Here is an 18,768-nt window from a genome sequence, read left to right as displayed (position 1 = left end):
GAGAAGGAAGTGGCAACCCAGTCCAGTATTTTTGCCTGGAAAATCCTGTGTATAGAGAAGTCTGGCAGGCTGCAGTCCATCGGGTCACACAGAGTCGAACATAGCTGAGCGACTAACACTTTCTTTCAGTTTAATGTCACCTAATGGGTTTCATCATTTTCTCATCAGGGGTCTTCCTCATCTTTTGTTGTATTTATTCCCAAGAACTGTGGTTTTACTGGCATGATAGTAAATAATAAGTTTTCCAAATCTTATTCTCATTATTTGTTCTGATAAGGAGGACTATCTTTGATTTTTATTATTGAATTTGTATCTAGCAACATTACTAAATTGTCTCAATAATATTAACAGTTTATGTCTGTATTCATTTGGATTTTCTATATACACAGTCATATTATCTGAAATTAACCACTGTTTCCTCTTCTACTCATCACACCTTGTGTTTCTTTCTTCTCTGTGTGTTCCTGTTGGAAGACCCAGTGGCTTTAGAGAGCACCCTCGCTTTGTTCTCAGTCTTAAAGGAAATGCTTTTAATAATTATGTTTTTTTGGTCTTGCCAAGTGGCTTTCGGGATCTTAGTTCCCCCAGTGGGGATCAAACCTGGGCCACCTGCAATGGAAGGAGACCACCAGGAAAGCCCCTTGTTGGCAGACATTCCTTACCACGTTAAAGAAGTTCATTTCTAATGCAAATTTGCTAAGTTTTTAAGAAGCGTGTGTGGGATGTGCACTCTCCTCAATGCCATTTTCTGCATGGACTGAGCTGGTCATGTACTTCTCTTCTCTAATCTGTTCCTGTGGTGAACTGACCTGGTTTCTGCTGCTGCTGCTGCTGCTAAGTCGCTTCAGTCGTGTCGGACTCTGTGTGACCCCATGGATGGCAGCCCACCAGGCTCCACCATCCCTAGGATTCTCCAGGCAAGAACACTGGAATGGGTTGCCATTTCCTTCTCCAATGCATGAAAGTGAAAAGTGAAAGTGAAGTCACCCAGTCGTGTCTGACTCTTAGCGACCCCATGGACTGCAGCCTACCAGACTCCTCCGTCCATGGGATTTTCCAGGCAAGAGCATTTTCATTATAACTCAGTTCAAAGCATTTTAAAATTTCTATTATGATTTTTTTCTTTGGTCCATGGGTTATTTAGAAATTTATTTCTTATTTTCAAAAAATAGGTGAATTTATAGTTTTGTATTTCAAAGAGTCAGACACGACTGAGCGACTTCACTTTCACTTTCTTTATTGGAATATAATTGAAATACAGCACGTGTAAGCTTAAGGTACACAGTATAATGATTTGATTTACATATGTCATAAAATGATGATAATGATATATTTTGTGAACATCCATATCTCATGTAGATACGAAATTAAAGAAATAGAAAATACTATTTTTCTTGTGATAACTCAGGATCTACTCTCTTAACAACTTTCATATATAATGTACAGCAGCATTAATTATATTTATCATGCTGTAAATTACATTATTGGTGCTTACCTGTCTTATAACTCAGCAGTCCCTAACCTTTTTGGCACCGTGGACTAGTTTTGGGGAAGGTGATTTTTCCACGGACAGGAGGGATGCAAGCGATGGGGAGTGGCTGTCAACACAGATGAGGCTTCTTGTACTCTTCCACCACTCACCTTCTGGCGTGCAGCCTGGTTCCTAACGGGCCATGGATGGGTAGCAGTTCATGGCCCACTGCTTGGGGACCACTGCTGTTCCTGGGAGTTTGTACCTTTTGCCCATCTTCATCCAGTTCCCCTTTCCCCGATCTCCTGCCTCTGGTAACCACAAATCTGACACCTTTTTCCATGAATTTGTTTGTTTTTGAAGTATAACTGACCTACTTGTGTTAGTTCCTATTACACGACATAATAATTTATATCTCTATACATTTCAAAATGATCACATGGTAGGTCGCCACACAAAGATACTGTGTAGTGGCTGCTCTGTTCCCCACACTGTGCATTCCATCCCTGGGACTCCTTTGTTTTGCCACAGGAAGTCTGTGCCTTCCAATCTCGCTCACGTATTTGTCTCCCCCTCACCCCCGACCCCGGCCACCCCGGGGTGTATCCATGGTGTTTGTTCTCTGTATCCATGACTCTGTTTCTGTTTTGCACTGTTTGTTCATTTGTTTTGTTTTTTAGGTTCCACATATAAGTGAAATTTTAGTGTTTGTCTTCCTCTTTCTGATTTATTTCACTTAGCGTAATTCCCTCCAGGTCCACCCATATTGTTGCAAATTATAATATTTCATTCTTTTAAATGGCTGAGTAATATTCCGTTATGTATATATACTACACCTACTTTATCCTCTCACCTGTTTATCGGCACTTAACCTTACTTACATATCTTGGCTATTGTAAATGATACTACAATGAAAGAAAAGGGTGCATATGTCTTTTCTATGTGTTTAGGTTTTTTTTTTTTCCCTTAATAAATACCCAGGAGTGAAATTGCTGGTTCTTATGTAGTTCTATTTTAAGTTTTTTCAGTAATTTCCATACTGTTCTCCACAGTGACTGCATCAATTTACATTCCCAAGAACAGTGCAACAGGGTTCCCTTCTCTCCACATTCTGCTGACATTTGTATGTCTTCTTCAGAAAAATGTGTATTCAGATCCTCTGCCCATTTTTTAATCAGGTTGTTCAGTTGATGTTGAGTTGTATAAATTTGTGTATACTTTGAATATTAACCCCTTATCGGAAATATTGTGTGAAAATATCTTCTTCCATTCAGTAGATGGCCTTTTGTTTTGTTCATAGTGTCCTTCACTATACAAAAGCTTTTTAGTTCAATAGTCTCATCTGTTTAGTTTTGCTTTTGTTTCCCTTGCCTGCGGAGACAAATCTGAAAAATATCACTAAGTCTGTTGTCAAAGAACTTATTGCCTATGCGTTCTTTTACAAGTTGTATGGCTTCAGGTCTTATATTTGAGCCTTTCATCCATTTTGAGTTTATTTTTGTATATAATACAGGAGAGTAGTTCAGTTTGAATCTTTTGCATGTAGCTGTTCAGTTTTCCAAAAATCATTTGTTGAAGAGGCTGTCTTTCCATCATTGTATATTCTTGCCTCCTTTTTTGCAGATTAATTGCCATGTAAGGGTGCTTCTTTTCTGGACTCTCTATCCCATCACTCTATGTCTTTTTTTGTACCAGTATCATACTGTTTTGATTACTGGGGATTTGGAGTACGGTTTGAAACCAGGGAGCATGATTCCTCTAGCTTCATTCTTTCTCAAGATTGTTTGGGCTATTTGGGGTCTTTGAGTTGCCATACAAATTTTAAAATTCTTTATTCTAGTTCTGTGAAAAATACCATTCGTATTTTGACAGGGATTGCACTGAATCTGTAGATTGCCTTGGGTAGTATGGTCATTTTAACAATATTCTTCCAATCCATGAGCATGGTATGTCTTTGCATCTTTTTGTGTCATCTTTAATTTCTTTTTTCAGTGTCTCATTATTTTCTGATTACAGGTGTTTTACTTCCTTAGTTAGAGTTAGTCCTGGGTGTTTTAGTCTTTTTTGGTGTGATTGTAAATGGGATTGTTTCTTCATTTCTCTTTCTGATAGTTTGTTGGTGTATAAAAATGCAACAGGTTTCTGTGTATTAATTTTGTATCCTGCAACCTTACTGAATTCATTGATGAGTTCCAGTAATTTTTTGGTGGGTTTTTAGGGTTTTCTGTGTATAGTATCATGTCATCTGCAAACAGTGACAGTTTTACTTCTTCAACTCCAATTTGTATTCCTTTTATTTCTTTTTCTTGTCTGATTGGGCTTCCCAGGAGGCCCAGTGGTCATAGTGAAGACTTCTGACAAAACGTGGTCTACTGGAGGAGGGAGTGCAAACCACTTCAGTATTCTTGCTGTGAGAACCCCATTAGCACTATGAGAAGGCAAAAAGATATAACACCAAAAGATGGCCCCCGCCCAGGCCGGAAAATATCCAATATGCAGTGGGAAAGAGTGGAGGACAATTTCTAATAGCTCCAGAAAGAATGAAGCAGCTGCGCCAAGTGGCAGTGATGCTCAGTTGCAGATGTGTCTGGTAGTGAAAGTAAAGTCTGATGCTGTAAAAAACAACATTGCATAGGAACCTGGAGTGTTAGGTCCATAAATCAAGGTAAGTTGGACATGGTCAAGCAGGAGATGGCAAGAGTGAACATCAGCATCTTAGGAATCAGTGAACTAAAATGGATGGGAATGGGTGAATTTAATTCAGATGACCATTATATCTACTACTGTGGACCAGAATCCCTTAGGAGAAATGGAGTAGCCCTCTTTAGTAAAAAAAAAAAAAAAAAAAGTGTCCAAAACACTGTTTTGTATTTGGGTACATTCTCAAAAACAACAGAATGATCTCACTTCATTTCCAAGGCAAACCATTCAACATCATAGTAATCCAAGTCTATGCTCCAATTACCTATGCAGAAGAAGCTGAAGTTGACCGGTTCTATGAAGAACTAATTGCCAGACCTTCTTGAACTAACACCAAAAACAGATGTTCTTTTTTGTGTGTGTGATAAAAAAGTAATTTATTTTTTAATTTATATAATTTTTAACTGAAGGATAATTGCTTTACAGAATTTTGGTTTTCTGTCAAACCTCAACATGAATCAGCCATAGGTATACATATGTCCCCTTCCTCTTGAACCTCCCTCCTATGTTCCTCCCCATCTCACCCTTCTAGGTTGATGCAGAGCCCCTGTTTGAGTTCCCTGAGACATAGAACAAATTCCCATTGGCTATCTCTTTTACATATGGTTATGTAAGTTTCCATGTCACTCTCTCCATACATCACACCCTCTCCTCCCCTTTCCCCATGTCCATAAGTCTCTTCTCTATGTCTGTTTCTCCATTGCTGCCCTGAAAATAAATTCTTTGGTACCATCTTTTTAGATTCCATATATATGTATCAGTATACGATATTTATCTTTCTCTTTCTGACTTACTTGACTCTATGTAATAGGCTCTAGGTTCATCCACCTCATTAGAACTGACTCAAATGCGTTTCTTTTTATGATTGAATAATATTCCATTGTGTATATGTACCAAAAATTCTTTATCCATTCATCTGTTGCTGGACATCTAGGTTGCTTCCATGTTCTAGCTATTGTAAATAGTGTTGCAGTGAACACTGGGGTACATGTGTCTTTTTTAATTTTGGTTTCCTCAGGGTATATGCCTAGGAGTGGGATTGCTGAGTCATATGGTGCTTTTATTACTAGTTTTTTAAGAATCTCCATACCGTCTTCCATAGTGGCTGTATCAATTTACATTCCCACCAACAGTGCAAGAGGGTTTATTTTTTTCCACACGCTCTCCAGCATTTTTTGTTTGTAGACTTTTTAATGATGACCATTCTCACCAGTGTGAGGTGATATCTCATTGTGGTTTTGATTTGCATTTCTCTCATAATGAGTCGGAGAAGGCAATGGCACCCGACTCTAGTACTCTTGCCTGGAAAATCCCATGGACAGAGGAGCCTGGTGGGCTGCAGTCCGTGGGGTCACGAAGAGTCAGACATGACTGAGCGACTTCACTTTCACTTTTCACTTTCATGCATTGGAGAAGGAAATGGCAACCCACTCCAGTGTTCTTGCCTGGAGAATCCCAGGGACAGGGGAGCCTGGTGGGCTGCCGTCTATGGGGTCGCACAGAGTCAGACACGACTGAAGTGACTTAGCAGCAGCATAATGAGTGATATTGAGCATCTTTTCATGTGTTTATTAGCCATCTGTAGGTCTTCTTTGGAGAAATGTCTGTTTAGGTCTTTCTCCCACTTTTTGATTGGGTTGTTTGTTTTTCTGATATTGAGTTGTATGAGCTTCTTATATATTTTGGAAATTAATCCTTTGTCAGTTGTTTCCTTTGCTATTACTATCTCCCATTCTGAGAGTTGTCTTTTCACCTTGTTTGTAGTTTCCTTTGATGTGCAAAAGCTTTTAAGTTTAATCCCACTTGTTTACTTTTGTTTTTATTTCCATTACTCTGGGAGGTGGGTCATAGAGGATCTTGCTTTGATTTGTGTCAGCAAGTGTTTGCTTATGTTTTCCTCTAAGAGTTTTATAGATTCTGGTCTTACATTTAGGTCTTTAATCCATTTTGAGTTTATCTTTGTGTATGGTGTTAGGAAGTGTTCCAATTTCATTCTTTTACATGTAGCTGTCCAGTTTTCCCAGCACCATTTATTGAAGAGGCTGTCTTTTCCGCATTGTGTATTCTCACCTCCTTTGTCATAAATAAGGTACCCATAGGTGCAAGGGTTTATTTCTGGGTTCCAGCTCACTGATCCATTCTTCTGCTTCAGATATTCTGCTATTGATTCCTTCTAGAGTATTTTTAATTTCAGTTATTGTGTTGTTTCTATGTTTATTCTTTCATTCTTCTAGGTCTTTGTTAATTGATTCTTGTACTTTCTCCATTCTATTTTCAAGGTTTTTGATCATTTCTACTATAATTATTCTGAATTCTTTTTCAGGTAATTTGCCTATTTCCTCTTCATTTACTTGGGCTTGTGTGTTTCTAGTTTATTTCTTCAGTATTTCTGTGCCTTTTCGTTGTTTTTTTTAACTTATTGTGTTTGAGGTCTCCTTTTCCCAGGCTTCAAGATTTCTTCCTTTTGGTTTCTGCCCTCCTAACCATGGAGATCAGCCCTGGGATCTCTTTGGAAGAAATGATGCTAAAGCTGAAATTCCAGTACTTTGGCCACCTCATGCGAAGAGTTGACTCATTGGAAAAGACTCTGATGCTGGGAGGGATTGGGGTCAGGAGGAGAAGGGACAACAGAGGATGAGATGGCTGGATGGCATCACTGACTCGATGGACGTGAGTCTGGGTGAACTCCGGGAGTTGGTGATGGACAGGGAGGCCTGGCGTGCTGTGATTCATGGGGTCGCACAGAGTCGGACATGACTGAGTGACTGAACTGAACTGAACTGAAGGTTGGCCCAGTGGTTTGTGTGAGCTTTGTGTAGGGTGAGGCTTGTGCTGTTTTTTTTTCCTCTGATGGGCAGGGCTGAGTGAGGTGGTAATCTGTATGCTGATGACTGAGTTTGTATTTTTGTCTTGTCTGTTGTTTGGATGAGGCATCCTGCACAGGATGATGGTTGGGTGATGCCAGGTCTTGTATTCAAGTGGTTTCCTTTGTGAGAGTTCTCACTATTTGATAATCCCTAGGGTTAGTTCTCTGGTAGTCTAGGGTCTTGGAGTCAATGCTCCCACTCCAGAGGCTCAGGGCTTGATCTCTGACCAGAAACGGAGATTCCACAGGTGGTTTGTTATGGTGTTAAATGGGATTAAAACAAATACCCATAAATGAGAAACCAAAGGTGAACCCCAGATAAATGGCAGTTACAAAATCAGGCAAATAAGAATTAAAATAATGAAATATGCACGTATACATATACACCCATAAGCAAAATAAACACAGTCCAACAGGTACAGTAGTTGACCAGGTGAACAAAGGAAACCAAAAATGATATCCACCAGTTAAGAGCAAAACTTAACTAAAGCACAAGCTGGAAAGCAAAACTAAAGCAAGGTGCCAACTGGGGAATAAGGCAATGAAAACAAAACTAACAGATATGGTGAGAAAAAAAAGAAAAGAAAGAATAGAAATGCAAAGTTAAATAGAGGTAGATAAAGAATATTTATATATATTAAAGATTAACTTAAAGGGGAAAAGAACAGTAGGAAAAGCAAACAAAGGACTGAATGTAGAAAAAATAATAATTGGTTTAAATTTTTTTAATTAAATTAAATAGAAAAGGAAAACTATAGAACTCCATAGAACTCCATAGTTAAAGGCCAACTTAGAGGCAGAGGTTTATAACAGCAATAAAAAGTGTGACTGAAAAAAAAAAAAAAACACTCAAAAGCTTAATTAGATTTCATAGTGCTAATAAAATTGACAACTATAACAGAAGATAAAAAAAAGAAAAAAAAGATAAAAAATCCAAAAGAAACTATGGAACAAGTCAAAATATAAGAATAATAAATGTTTTACTTGAGTCTCTGCTGTCAGCTTCCTTTCCTTCACTGGGAGTCACAGTCCACCTCGCCTGGGATGCTCTCCAACACTGTGCTGGTCTCTGGATCTTCTGTGGGGCATCTCAAACTTTAACATGGTCCTACTCCTGTGTGTTCTTGCCTCCAGTGTCCACAGCTATCCCAGAACTAGTGTGTTTTCTTTTATGGGAGCTTTCAGTGTCCTTTCATATATTCAATAGAAACAAAGTCTGCCTAGTTGATTGTGTGGATTTAATCTGAAGCTTGTACAGCTGGTGGGAAGGTTTTGGGTCTTCTTCCTTAGCCACAGTGCCCCTGGGTTTCAATTGTGGTTTTATTTCTACCTCTGAATGTGGGTCATCCACTGGGGTTTGCTAGTGAGGGTGCCCTGGAGGACTTGGGTTTGACCCTGTGAAGGCCAGGTGTGGAGGTGGTGTGGCTGCTTGGGTCACAGGGGTTCTGCCAGCACCAGGCACTCAGGGGAGTTAGCAGCTAGGGCATCAGGAAAGATAGTGCTCTAGAAGGGTATGGCAACCAGTATTGGACAATACACTCCAGTATTCTTACCTGGAGAACCCCACTAACAGAGAAGCCTAGCAGGCCACAGGATTGCAAAGAGTTGGACACAACCCAAGCGGCCCCACATGCATAGATGCAAGACTTTTTTGCCTGTGGCAGCTCTGCCCCAGTGAGGGTTGAGCGTGAAGGTGGCACAGCTGCTTGGGTTGCAGGGGTCCTGGCACGCCAAGTGTGCAGGGACAGCCTCAGCTGCAGGAGTTACAGCCCTATCAGAGTCTTTTTTTTGGGCATCTGGTAGCTGGTGATCAGAAGGCCTCTTTGCCTAGTCTTTCTCTGTAGCCCCGCCCATTCAGGCACTTAGAGGGATCCCTTGCCTGAGGTCTGAATCTCTGTTGTTCCACGCATCAGGCACTTAAAGGGGCACCCTGTGTGGGGTCCTACTCTTTAGTTTGGTGTGTCAGACAAATAGACAGCCTCTCTATTGTTCAGCTGCCTTTGCTGGCCTGTGGGGAGAAAGGCTAGGGTGATGGCTCCACCCCCTAAACATGACTCAGCAGTATCACCTTGCTTCCATGGCTGCCTGGCTTTCCTCCAAAGGCATTTCCCACCACAATCTCCTCCCTCATGTCCCCTTGGCCCATCTCTCTGCAGTCAACAACAGCCCTCACCTTGGGATTGCTCCACAATCCCTACGCTCCAGCTCCCAGGCACTGCACCTTCTAGGGGACCTGCCCCCCTGTCTGGGGTATGTATGGCTGCAGCAAGGACTGTCTGATTCTCTTTCCATTGACACTGTCACAGATCAGCTGTTTCACTCTCAGCCTTAGTAAATGTTTCTCCTCTGACTCAGACAGTTGCCCGGATGTGGGGATTGGATCCTTTCTTCAGTTATCCCACCTGCCGAGGGCAGGTCTAGTCCTACTAACACTCCTGTTTCCCCCCCTAGTTCCTTCCTCCTACCGAGTTTTGCATGGTTCTATATATTCTTTTTTATTGGTCAGGTACTCCTGTCCACTCTCAGCTGGTGTTCTGCGAGCACTTCTGTGTCTGAAGGTGTATTCCTGATGTATCCACGGAGAGAGATGTACTCCACAACCACCTACTCCTCTGCCATCTTGTTCCTCCCCAGATGTTCTTTTCATCGTAGGGGACCGGAATGCAAAGTAGGAAGTCAAGAGATACCTGGAGTAACAGGCAAATTTGGCCTTGGAGTACACAATGAAGCAGGGCAAAGGCTAACAAGTTCTGTCAAGAGAACACACTAGTCATAGCAAACACCCTTTCCAACAATGCAAGAAATGTCTCTACACATGGACATTACCAGATGGTCAATACCAAAATCAGATTGATTATATTTTTTGCAGCCGAAGATGGAGAAGCTCTGTATAGTCAGGGAAAACAAGACCTGGAGCTGACTGTGGCTCAGCTCATGAGCTCCTTATTGCAAAATCCGGACTTATATTGCAGTAAGTAGGGAAAACCATTAGACCATTCAGGTATGCTACTGCTACTGCTAAGTCACTTCAGTAGTGTCCGACTCTGTGCGACCCCAGAGATGGCAGCCCATCAGGCTCCCCCGTCCCTGGAACTCTCCAGGCAAGAACACTGGAGTGGGTTGCCATTTCCTTCTCCAATGCATGAAAGTGAAAGGGAAGTCGCTCAGTTGTGTCCGACTCTTAGCGACCCCATGGACTGCAGCCTACCAGGCTCCTCCATCCATGGGATTTTCCAGGCAAGAGTACTGGAGTGGGATGCCATTGCCTTTTCCGAGACCATTCAGGTATAACCTAAATCAAATTGCTTATGATCATACAGTGGAGGTGACAAACAGATTCAAGGGATTAGATCTGGTAGACACAGTGCCTGAAGAACTATGGACAGAAGTTTGTAACATTGTACAGGAGGCAGTGACCAACAACATCCTAAAAAAATAGAAGTTCAAGAAGGCAAAGTGGTTGTCTGCAAGGCCTTACAAATTGCTGAGAAAAGAAGAGAAGCGAAAGGCAATAGAGAAAGGGAAAGATTTACCCATCTGAATTCAGAGTTCCAAAGAATAGCAAGGAGAGATAAGAAAGCCTTCTTCAATGAACAACAATTCAAAGAAATAGAGGAAAACAGTAGAACAGAAAAGGCTAGAGATCTCTTCAAGAAAACTGGAGTTATCAAGAGAAACTTTCATGCAAGGATGGGCACAATAAAGGACAGAAATGGCAAGGACTTAACAGAAGCAGAAGAGATTAAGAAGAATTGGCAATAATACACAGAAGAACTATACAAAAAAGATCTTCATGACCCAGATAACCATGATGGTGTGATCACTCACCTAGAACTAGACATCCTGGAGTGTTAATTCAATTGGCCCTTAGGAAGCTTTACTATGAACAAAGCTGGTGGAGGTAATGGGAATTCCAGCTGAGTTATTTAAAATCCTAAAAGATGATTTTGTTAAAATGCTGCACTCAATATGTCACCTAATTTGGAAAACTCAGCCCTGGTCACAGGACTGAAAAAGGTTAGTTTTCATTCCAATCCCAAAGAAGAGCAATGCCAAAGAATGTTCAAACTACCGTACAACTGCACTGATTTCACATGCTAACAAGGTAATGCTCAAAATCCATCAAGCTAGGCTTCAGCAGTATATGAACTGAGAACTACCAGATGTACAAACTGGGCTTAAAAAGACAGAGAAATCAGAGATCAAATTACCAACATTCGTTGGCTTATAGAGAAAGCAAGGAATTCCAGAAAGATATCTACATCTGCTTCATTGACTACACTAAAGCCTTTGACTGTGTTGTTGTTCAGTCGCTAAGTCACGTCCAACTCTGCAACCCCATGGACTGTATGTAGCACACCAAGCTTCCCTATCCTTCACTATGTCCCAGAGTTTTGCTCAAATTCATGTCCATTGAGTCAGTGAGGCTATTTAACCATCTCATCCTCTGCTACCCCCTTCTCCTTTTGCCTTCAATCTTGGCCAGCATCTGGGTCTTTTCCAGTGAGTCAGCTCCTTCACACCAGATGGCTAAAGTATTGGAGCTTCAGTTTCAGCATCAGTCCTTTTAATGAGTATTCACATTCATTGATTTGTGGATACTGAAACATCCTTGCATCCCTGGGATAAATCCCACTTGATTGTGGTATGTGATCCTTTTAACATATTATTGGATTCAGTTTGCTGGTATTTTGTTGAGGATTTTTGCATCTATATTCATCAGTGATACTGACCTGTAATTTTTTGTGTGCAATATCTTTGTCTGGTTTTAGTATTAGGGTGATGCTGGCCTCATAGAATGAGTTCAGAAGCATTCCTTCCTCTGCATTTTCTTGGAATGGTTTGAGAAGGATAAGTGTTAACTCTTCTCTTTAATGTTTGGTAGAATTCACCTGTGAAGCCATCTGCTCCTGGAGTTCTGTTTGTTGACAGTATTTTTTTAAATAGCTTTTTGAGGAAGTCTCTTATGGTGCTTTGTATTTCTGTGATGCCAGTTGTAACATTTTTTAATTTATTCTTTTTATTTTACAATTTTTAAAATTATTCGTTTACTTATTTACTTTTGGCTGCGTCAGGTCTTAGTTGCAGCGCACAGGCTTCGCTCTAGTTGTGGTGCATGGGGTCCAGCATGTGGGCGCTATAGCTGGGATGCTCAGGCTTAGTTGCCCCGCAGTGTGTGGGATCCTGGTTCCCTGACCAGAGACTGAACCCACATTCCTTGCATTGAAAGTCAGATTCTTAGCCACTGGACCACCAGGGAAGTCCCCTAATTTTTATGTTGAAGTATAGTTTATTTACTTTGTTGTGTTAGTTTCAGGTTGTAAAGCGAAATGATTCAGATGTACGTATATCCATTCTCTTTCAGATTCTTTTCCCATATAATTTTTTACAGAATACTGAGTATAGTTCCCTGTGCTATATAGCAGATCCTTGTTAATCATCTATTTTACATATATTATTGTGTGTATGTTAATTCCAAACTCCTACTTTATCTCTTCCCGCCATGTCTCCCCTTTGGTAACCATAAGTTTGTTTTCAAAGTCTGTGAGTCTGTTTCTGTTTTGTAAATAATTTCATTTGTATTGTGTTTTTTTAGATGCCACATATGAGTGAGATCATATGATATTCATCTTTTTCTGACTCACTTTACTCAGAATGGAAGTCTCTAGGTCCATCTCACTGCAAATGGCATGATTTCATTCTTTTTTTAATGGTTGAGTTATATTTTCTTGGAATGGTTTGAGAAGGATAAGTGTTAACTCTTCTTCTTAATGTTTGGTAGAATTCACCTGTGAAGCCATCTGCTCCTGGAGTTCTGTTTGTTGACAGTATTTTTTAAAATAGCTTTTTGTGGAAATCTCTTACGGTGCTTTGTATTTCTATGATGCCAGTTGTATATATATGATCATATATATATATATATATATATATATATATATATATATCTCACAACTTCTTTTTCCATTCATCTGTCAATGGACCGTAGGTTGCTTCTATGTCTTGGCTATTGTAAATAGTGCTGCTATGAACACTGGAATGTATGTATCTTCAAATTATGGTTTTCTCTAGATAGATGCCCACCAGTGGGATTGCTAGATCACATGGTAGCCCTATTTTCAGTTTTTATGGAACTTCCATACTATTCTTCATAGTGACTGTACCAATTTACATTTCCATCAACAGTGCAGGAGGGTTCCCTTTTCTCCACACCCTCTCTAGCATTTATCATTCGTATGCTTTTTGAGGATGGCCATTCTTACCGGTTGAGAAATTTGTATGCAGGTCAGGAAACAACAGTTAGAACTGGACATGGAACAACAGACTGGTTCCAAATAGGAAAAGGAGTACATCAAAGCTGTATATTGTCACCCTGCTTATTTAACTTATATGCAGAGTACATCATGAGAAATGCTGGGCTGGAAGAAGCACAAGCTGGAGTCAAGATTGCCGGGGGAAATATCAATAACCTCAGATATGCAGATGACACCACCCTTATGGCAGAAAGTGAAGAGGAACTAAAAATAAAAAGCCTCTTGATGAAGGTGAAAGAGGAGAGTGAAAAAGTTGGCTTAAAACTCAACATTCAGAAAACGAAGATCATGGCATCTGGTCCCATCACTTCATGGGAAATAGATGGGGAAACAGTGTCAGACTTTATTTTTCTGGGCTCCAAAATCACTGCAGATGGTGACTGCAGCCATGAAATTAAAAGACACTTACTCCTTGGAAGAAAAGTTATGACCAACCTAGATAGCATATTGAAAAGCAGAGACATTACTTTGCCAACAAAGGTCCGTCTCGTCAAGACTATGGTTTTTCCAGTGGTCATGTATGGATGTGAGAGTTGGACTGTGAAGAAGGCTGAGCGCCGAAGAATTGATGCTTTTGAACTGTGGTGTTGGAGAAGACTCTTAAGAGTCCCTTGGACTGCAAGGAGATCCAACCAGTCCATTCTGAAGGAGATCAGTCCTGGGTGTTCATTGGAAGGACTGATGTTGAAGCTGAAACTCCAGTACTTTGGCTACCTCATGCAAAGAGTTGACTCATTGGGAAAGACTCTGATGCTGGGAGGGATTGGGGGCAGGAGGAGAAGGGGATGACAGAGGATGAGATGGCTGGATGGCATCACTGACTCGATGGACGTGAGTTTGAGTGAACTCCGGGAGTTGGTGATGGACATGGAGGCCTGGGGTGCTGTAGTTCATGGGGTCGCAAAGAGCTGGACACGACTAAGCGAGCAACTGAACTGAACTGATTTTTACTGGTGTGCGGTGATACCTCATATAGTTTTTGATTTTCATTTCTCTAATAATCAATGATGTTGAGCATCTTTTCATGTGTTTGTTGACCATCTGTATTTCTTCTTTGGAGAAACGTCTATTTAGGTCTGCCCATTTTTTTATTGGGTTTGTTTGTGGGATTTTGTGTGTGTGTGTGTACGTTGTTTTGGCCATGCTGCAAGTGTGTGGGATCTTACTTCCCTGACCAAGTGACTAGAGATTGAACCCGTGCCCCCTGCAGTGGAAGCACAGAGTCCTAAGCAATGGGCTGGCAGGGCACTCCCCAGTTGTTTGTTTTTTATATTGTGCTTCATGAGCTGTTTGTACATTTTGGAGATGAATTCCTTGGTTGCTTCCTTTGCAAATATTTTCTCCCATTCTCTGAGCTGTCTTTTCTTTTTGTTTATGGTTTCCTTTGCTGTGCAAAAACTTTACAGTTCAGTTAAGTCCTATTTGTTTATTTTTGTTTTTATTTTCATTACTCTAGGAGATGGTTCAAAAAAGATGTTGCGATTTGTGTCAAAGAGTATTCTGCCTGTATTTTCCTCTAACAGTTTTATAGTATCCAGTCTTATATTTAGGTCTTTAATCCATTTTGAGTTTATTTTTGTGTGTGGTATGAGAATTCTGATTTCATTATTTTACATGTAACTGTTCAGTTTTTCCAGAACCACTTATTGAAGAGACTGTCTTTTCTCCATCGTATATTCTTACCTCCTTTGTTTTAGATTAATTAACCATAAATGTGTGGGTTTATTTCTGGGCTTTCTGTCCTGTTGCATTGACGTGTATTTCTGCTTGTAACTTCTTTTTTACTTCTGATTTCTAGATTTGAGCCCTCTCTCTGTTTTTCTCTTGTTGAGTTGGCCTCAAGATTTATCAATTCTGTTTATCTTTTCAGAGAACCAGCTCAGTTTCATTGCTATTGTTTATTTAAGTCTCTATTTCATTTATTTCTGTTCTGATCTTCATGATTTCTTTCCTTCTGCTAAGTGGGTTTTGTTTGTTCTTTCTCTAATTGCTTTAGGTTATATTTAGGCTGTTTATTTGAGATTTCTCTTGTTTCCCATGGTAAGCCTGTATGTCTATAAACTTACATCCTATAACTGCTTCTGCTGCATCCCACAGGTTTTGGATTTTGTTGGCTTGTTTTCCTTTGTGCCTAGGTCAAATTTGTCCCTAGAAGAAAATTTTAATTTCCTCTCTGATTTCGGCAGTGATCCGGTTGTTGTTTAGTAGTGTATTGTCTAGCCTCCTTGTGTTTGTGTTTCCTGTGGTTTTTTCCTTGTAGTTGGTTTTCAGTCACGTAGTTTTGTGGTCAGAAAGGATGCCTGATATGATTTCAATTTTCTTAGATTTGTTGAGACTTGATATGTGGCCTATTCTGTGATCTGTCCTAGAGACTGTTTCATGTACACTTGAAATTATTTGCTATTTTTGAATGGAATGTTCTATATAGATCTATTAAGTTCATTTGGTCTAATGTGTCATTTAAGTCAGTGTTTTCTTATTGATTTTCTGTCTGGATGACCTGTCCATTAATGTAAGTGGAGTGTTAAAGTCCCCCCTTACATTAACTATTATAGTGTTACTATCAGTTTCTCCTTTTGTGTTTGTTAATATTAATACTTGCTTTATGTCTTTAGGGGCTCCTATATTGGGTGTGTATTTGTTTACAATTGTTCATCTTTTTCTTGGCTTGATCCTTCGATCATTATGTAGGGTTCTTCTTTGTTTCTTATAACAGCCTTTGTTTTAAAGTCTACTTTGTCTGATATAACTATTGATAACTCAGCTTTCTTTTCATTTCCATTTTGCATGGAATACCTTCTTCCATCATGTCTTTAAGTCTGTATGTGTCTCTAGATCTGAAGTGAGTCTCTTGTGAAGTGAAAGTCGCTCAGTTGTGTCTAACTCTTTGCGGCCCCATGGACTGTAGCCTGCCAGGCTCCTCTGTCCATGGAATTCTCCAGGCAAGAATACTTGAATGGGTAATCATTCCCTTCTCCAGGGGATCTTCCCAACCCAGGATCAAACCCAGGTCTTCCTGCATTGCAGGTGGATTCTTTACCATCTGAGCCACCAGGGTAGCCCAATAATACTGGAGTGGGTAGCCTATCCCTTCTCCAGGGGATCTTCCCATCCCAGGAATTGAACCAGGGTCTCCTGCACTGCAGGTGGCTTCTTTACCAGCTGAGTTACCAGGGAAGCTCTTTACTGGAATGGGTTGCCATACCCTCCTCCAGGGATCTTCCCAACCCAGATCTTTCCAACCCAGGGACAGAACCCAGGTCTCCCTCATTGCAGGCAGATTCCTTACTGTCTGAGCCACCAGGGAAGCCCATGAATATTGGAGTGGGTAGCCTGTCCCTTCTCCAGGGGATCTTTCCAACCTTGGAATTGAACTGGAGACTCCTGCACTGCAGGCAGATTCTTTACCAGCTGAGCTATGAAGCAGCATATATGTGGGCCCATTCAGTCACTCTGTGTCTTTTAATTAGGGCATTTAGTCCATTTGCATTTGAAGTAGTTACTGATAGGTACGTACTTCTTGCTATTTAGTTAGTTGTTTGAGGGCTGTGTTTTTAGTTCTATTTTGTTCTTTTCTTCTTCTTCTGTTCTCCTCTCTTATGATTTGATGATGGTCTTTATTGTTACCTTTGGATTCCTTTCTCTTTGGTATGTGTGTATCTATTACAGATTTTTAGTTTGTGGTTACCATGAGCCTCATATACAGCAGTGTGTATGTATGTGTGTTAGTTGCCCAGTTGTGTCTGACTTTAGCACACCAGGCTCCTCCGTTCATGGAATTCTCCAGGCAAGAATACTGAGTGGGTAGCCATTCTCTTCTCCAGGGGATCTTTCCAACCCAGGGATTGAACCTCAGTCTCCTGTATCGCAGGCAGATTCTTTACCACCTGGGCCACTAAGGAGGCCCAGATGTGTGTGTGTGTGTATACATGCCACTGGCGGGTGGGGCTGAGGGGTCTAGGATGTCCCAAATTGATGTTGGCCTGCAGGCGAGTGGGACCAGATCCTGGGGTGATGTTGGCCTGCAGGTGGGCAAGCTGGGTCCTGATATGGCACGGCGTGGGGCTGTGGTAGTTCTGATCTGGCATCTGCCCATTGGAGGGCAGGGCTGGGGCCCAGGGCTTCCAGAATTGGTATCAAGCCAGTGGTGGGTCTGGCAGCAGGGTCTGGGGGTCCTGGAGCTGGTGTGTCAGCTCACTGGTGTGCAGGCGGGGTCCTAGCACTGGTAAGCCGGAGGGCAGAGTGTGACATGGCACTCGCTGCCCTGTGCCCTAATGTTAGAGCCAGCTCCCCGAGAACAGCTGCTGGCAGCGTCCCTGTCCCCAGGGTGAGCTGCCCGCACCTCCAGCCTCTCCAGGAGGTTTCCTGAGATCAGCAGTGGGTCTGGCCCAGGCTCCTCTCCGTTTCCTGTTTCTGCTTGGGGCCCCGAGTGTGTGGGACTTTGTGCAAGTCCTCTAAGAGCAGTGTTGCTATTCCCACAGCCCTCTGCCTCTCCCAAAGGGAAGTCCATGCTGGCCTTCAAAGTCAGATGTCCAGGGGCCTGTCTTCCTGATGCCAACCCCCAGGGTGGGGAGCCTGATATGGGTCTTGGACCCCCCTCCTTGGGGAGAACCTCTGCAATTATGATGGTCCTTCAATTTGGGGTTCCCCCCAGGTGTGGGTCTTGATGCACCATGACTTTGCCCCCACCCCACCCCATTGAAGGTCCTCCTTTACGTCTTTGATTGTAGACCGTCTTTTCTGCTGCGCTAATCCTTACACGTCTGTTATATTCTGGGTGTGAGACCTTCCTCAAATCTGTGTACTGTAGATAATTTCTCATATTCTGTGGCCTCTCTTCATCTTCTTAATGTCTTTGTAGAAGACAGATGGTTAATTCTTTGAAATCCAGTTTTTTTAATGTTTTTTTAAATCCATCTCTGTACTTTGTAAACTTTTTGCAGCTGATTTTGCCCCAGGATGGAAGAAGACGACAAGAAGCTTTTGGATGACAAGCCGCTCGTGGAAGATGGTAATTAAGAAGGGTCTCCTCACAAAGAACATACATTTCACAGCACAGAAGGCACAGGGTGGGCTTGATCAGGGCCCTTTAATTCCCTTTTTTTCATAGAAGCTACATTTTTTAAGCTCACATTTTTCTTGAAAAGGCAGCCTACAGTATTCTGTCTTTAACTGGAGAAAGGGTTCATGTGGCTGAGACCTTGAAGATGGTGACTGTGGTTTCCAGCATCTCTGTGGAGGAATCTGGTGCTGTTTACTCCAGTCCTCTGAATGTGATCTGTTCTTGTTTTATTTTCCTGGAAACTTTTGGATTAAAAAAAAAGTCCTATGATCTGCAGTTCCTCTAAGACATGCTTTGGTTTGGGCTAGTGCTGGACACCAGCAGGACAGCTTTACAAGGACACTGATGCCCCTGCCCC

The 18,768-nt window shown here is 41.5% G+C and overlaps 1 protein-coding gene across 3 annotated transcripts in view; it reads left to right on the top strand.

Moving 5' to 3' along the window:
- The window catches only part of CFAP74 (cilia and flagella associated protein 74), an 89,446-nt gene that overhangs the window by 13,010 nt on the left and 57,668 nt on the right, over window positions 1-18,768 (top strand). For all 3 annotated transcript variants that reach the window (XM_070385069.1, XM_070385068.1, XM_070385070.1), the window contains exon 2: window positions 18,292-18,359. In XM_070385069.1, coding sequence (XP_070241170.1) covers window positions 18,308-18,359 — 52 coding nt within the window. In that variant the 5' untranslated portion in view covers window positions 18,292-18,307. The remainder of the gene's footprint in view (window positions 1-18,291; window positions 18,360-18,768) is intronic.

The sequence above is a fragment of the Bos mutus genome, chromosome 16 (assembly GCF_027580195.1).
Source record: "Bos mutus isolate GX-2022 chromosome 16, NWIPB_WYAK_1.1, whole genome shotgun sequence".
In the NCBI taxonomy this organism is placed as follows: Eukaryota; Metazoa; Chordata; class Mammalia; order Artiodactyla; family Bovidae; genus Bos; species Bos mutus.
This window is presented reverse-complemented; position numbering and strand designations above follow the sequence as displayed.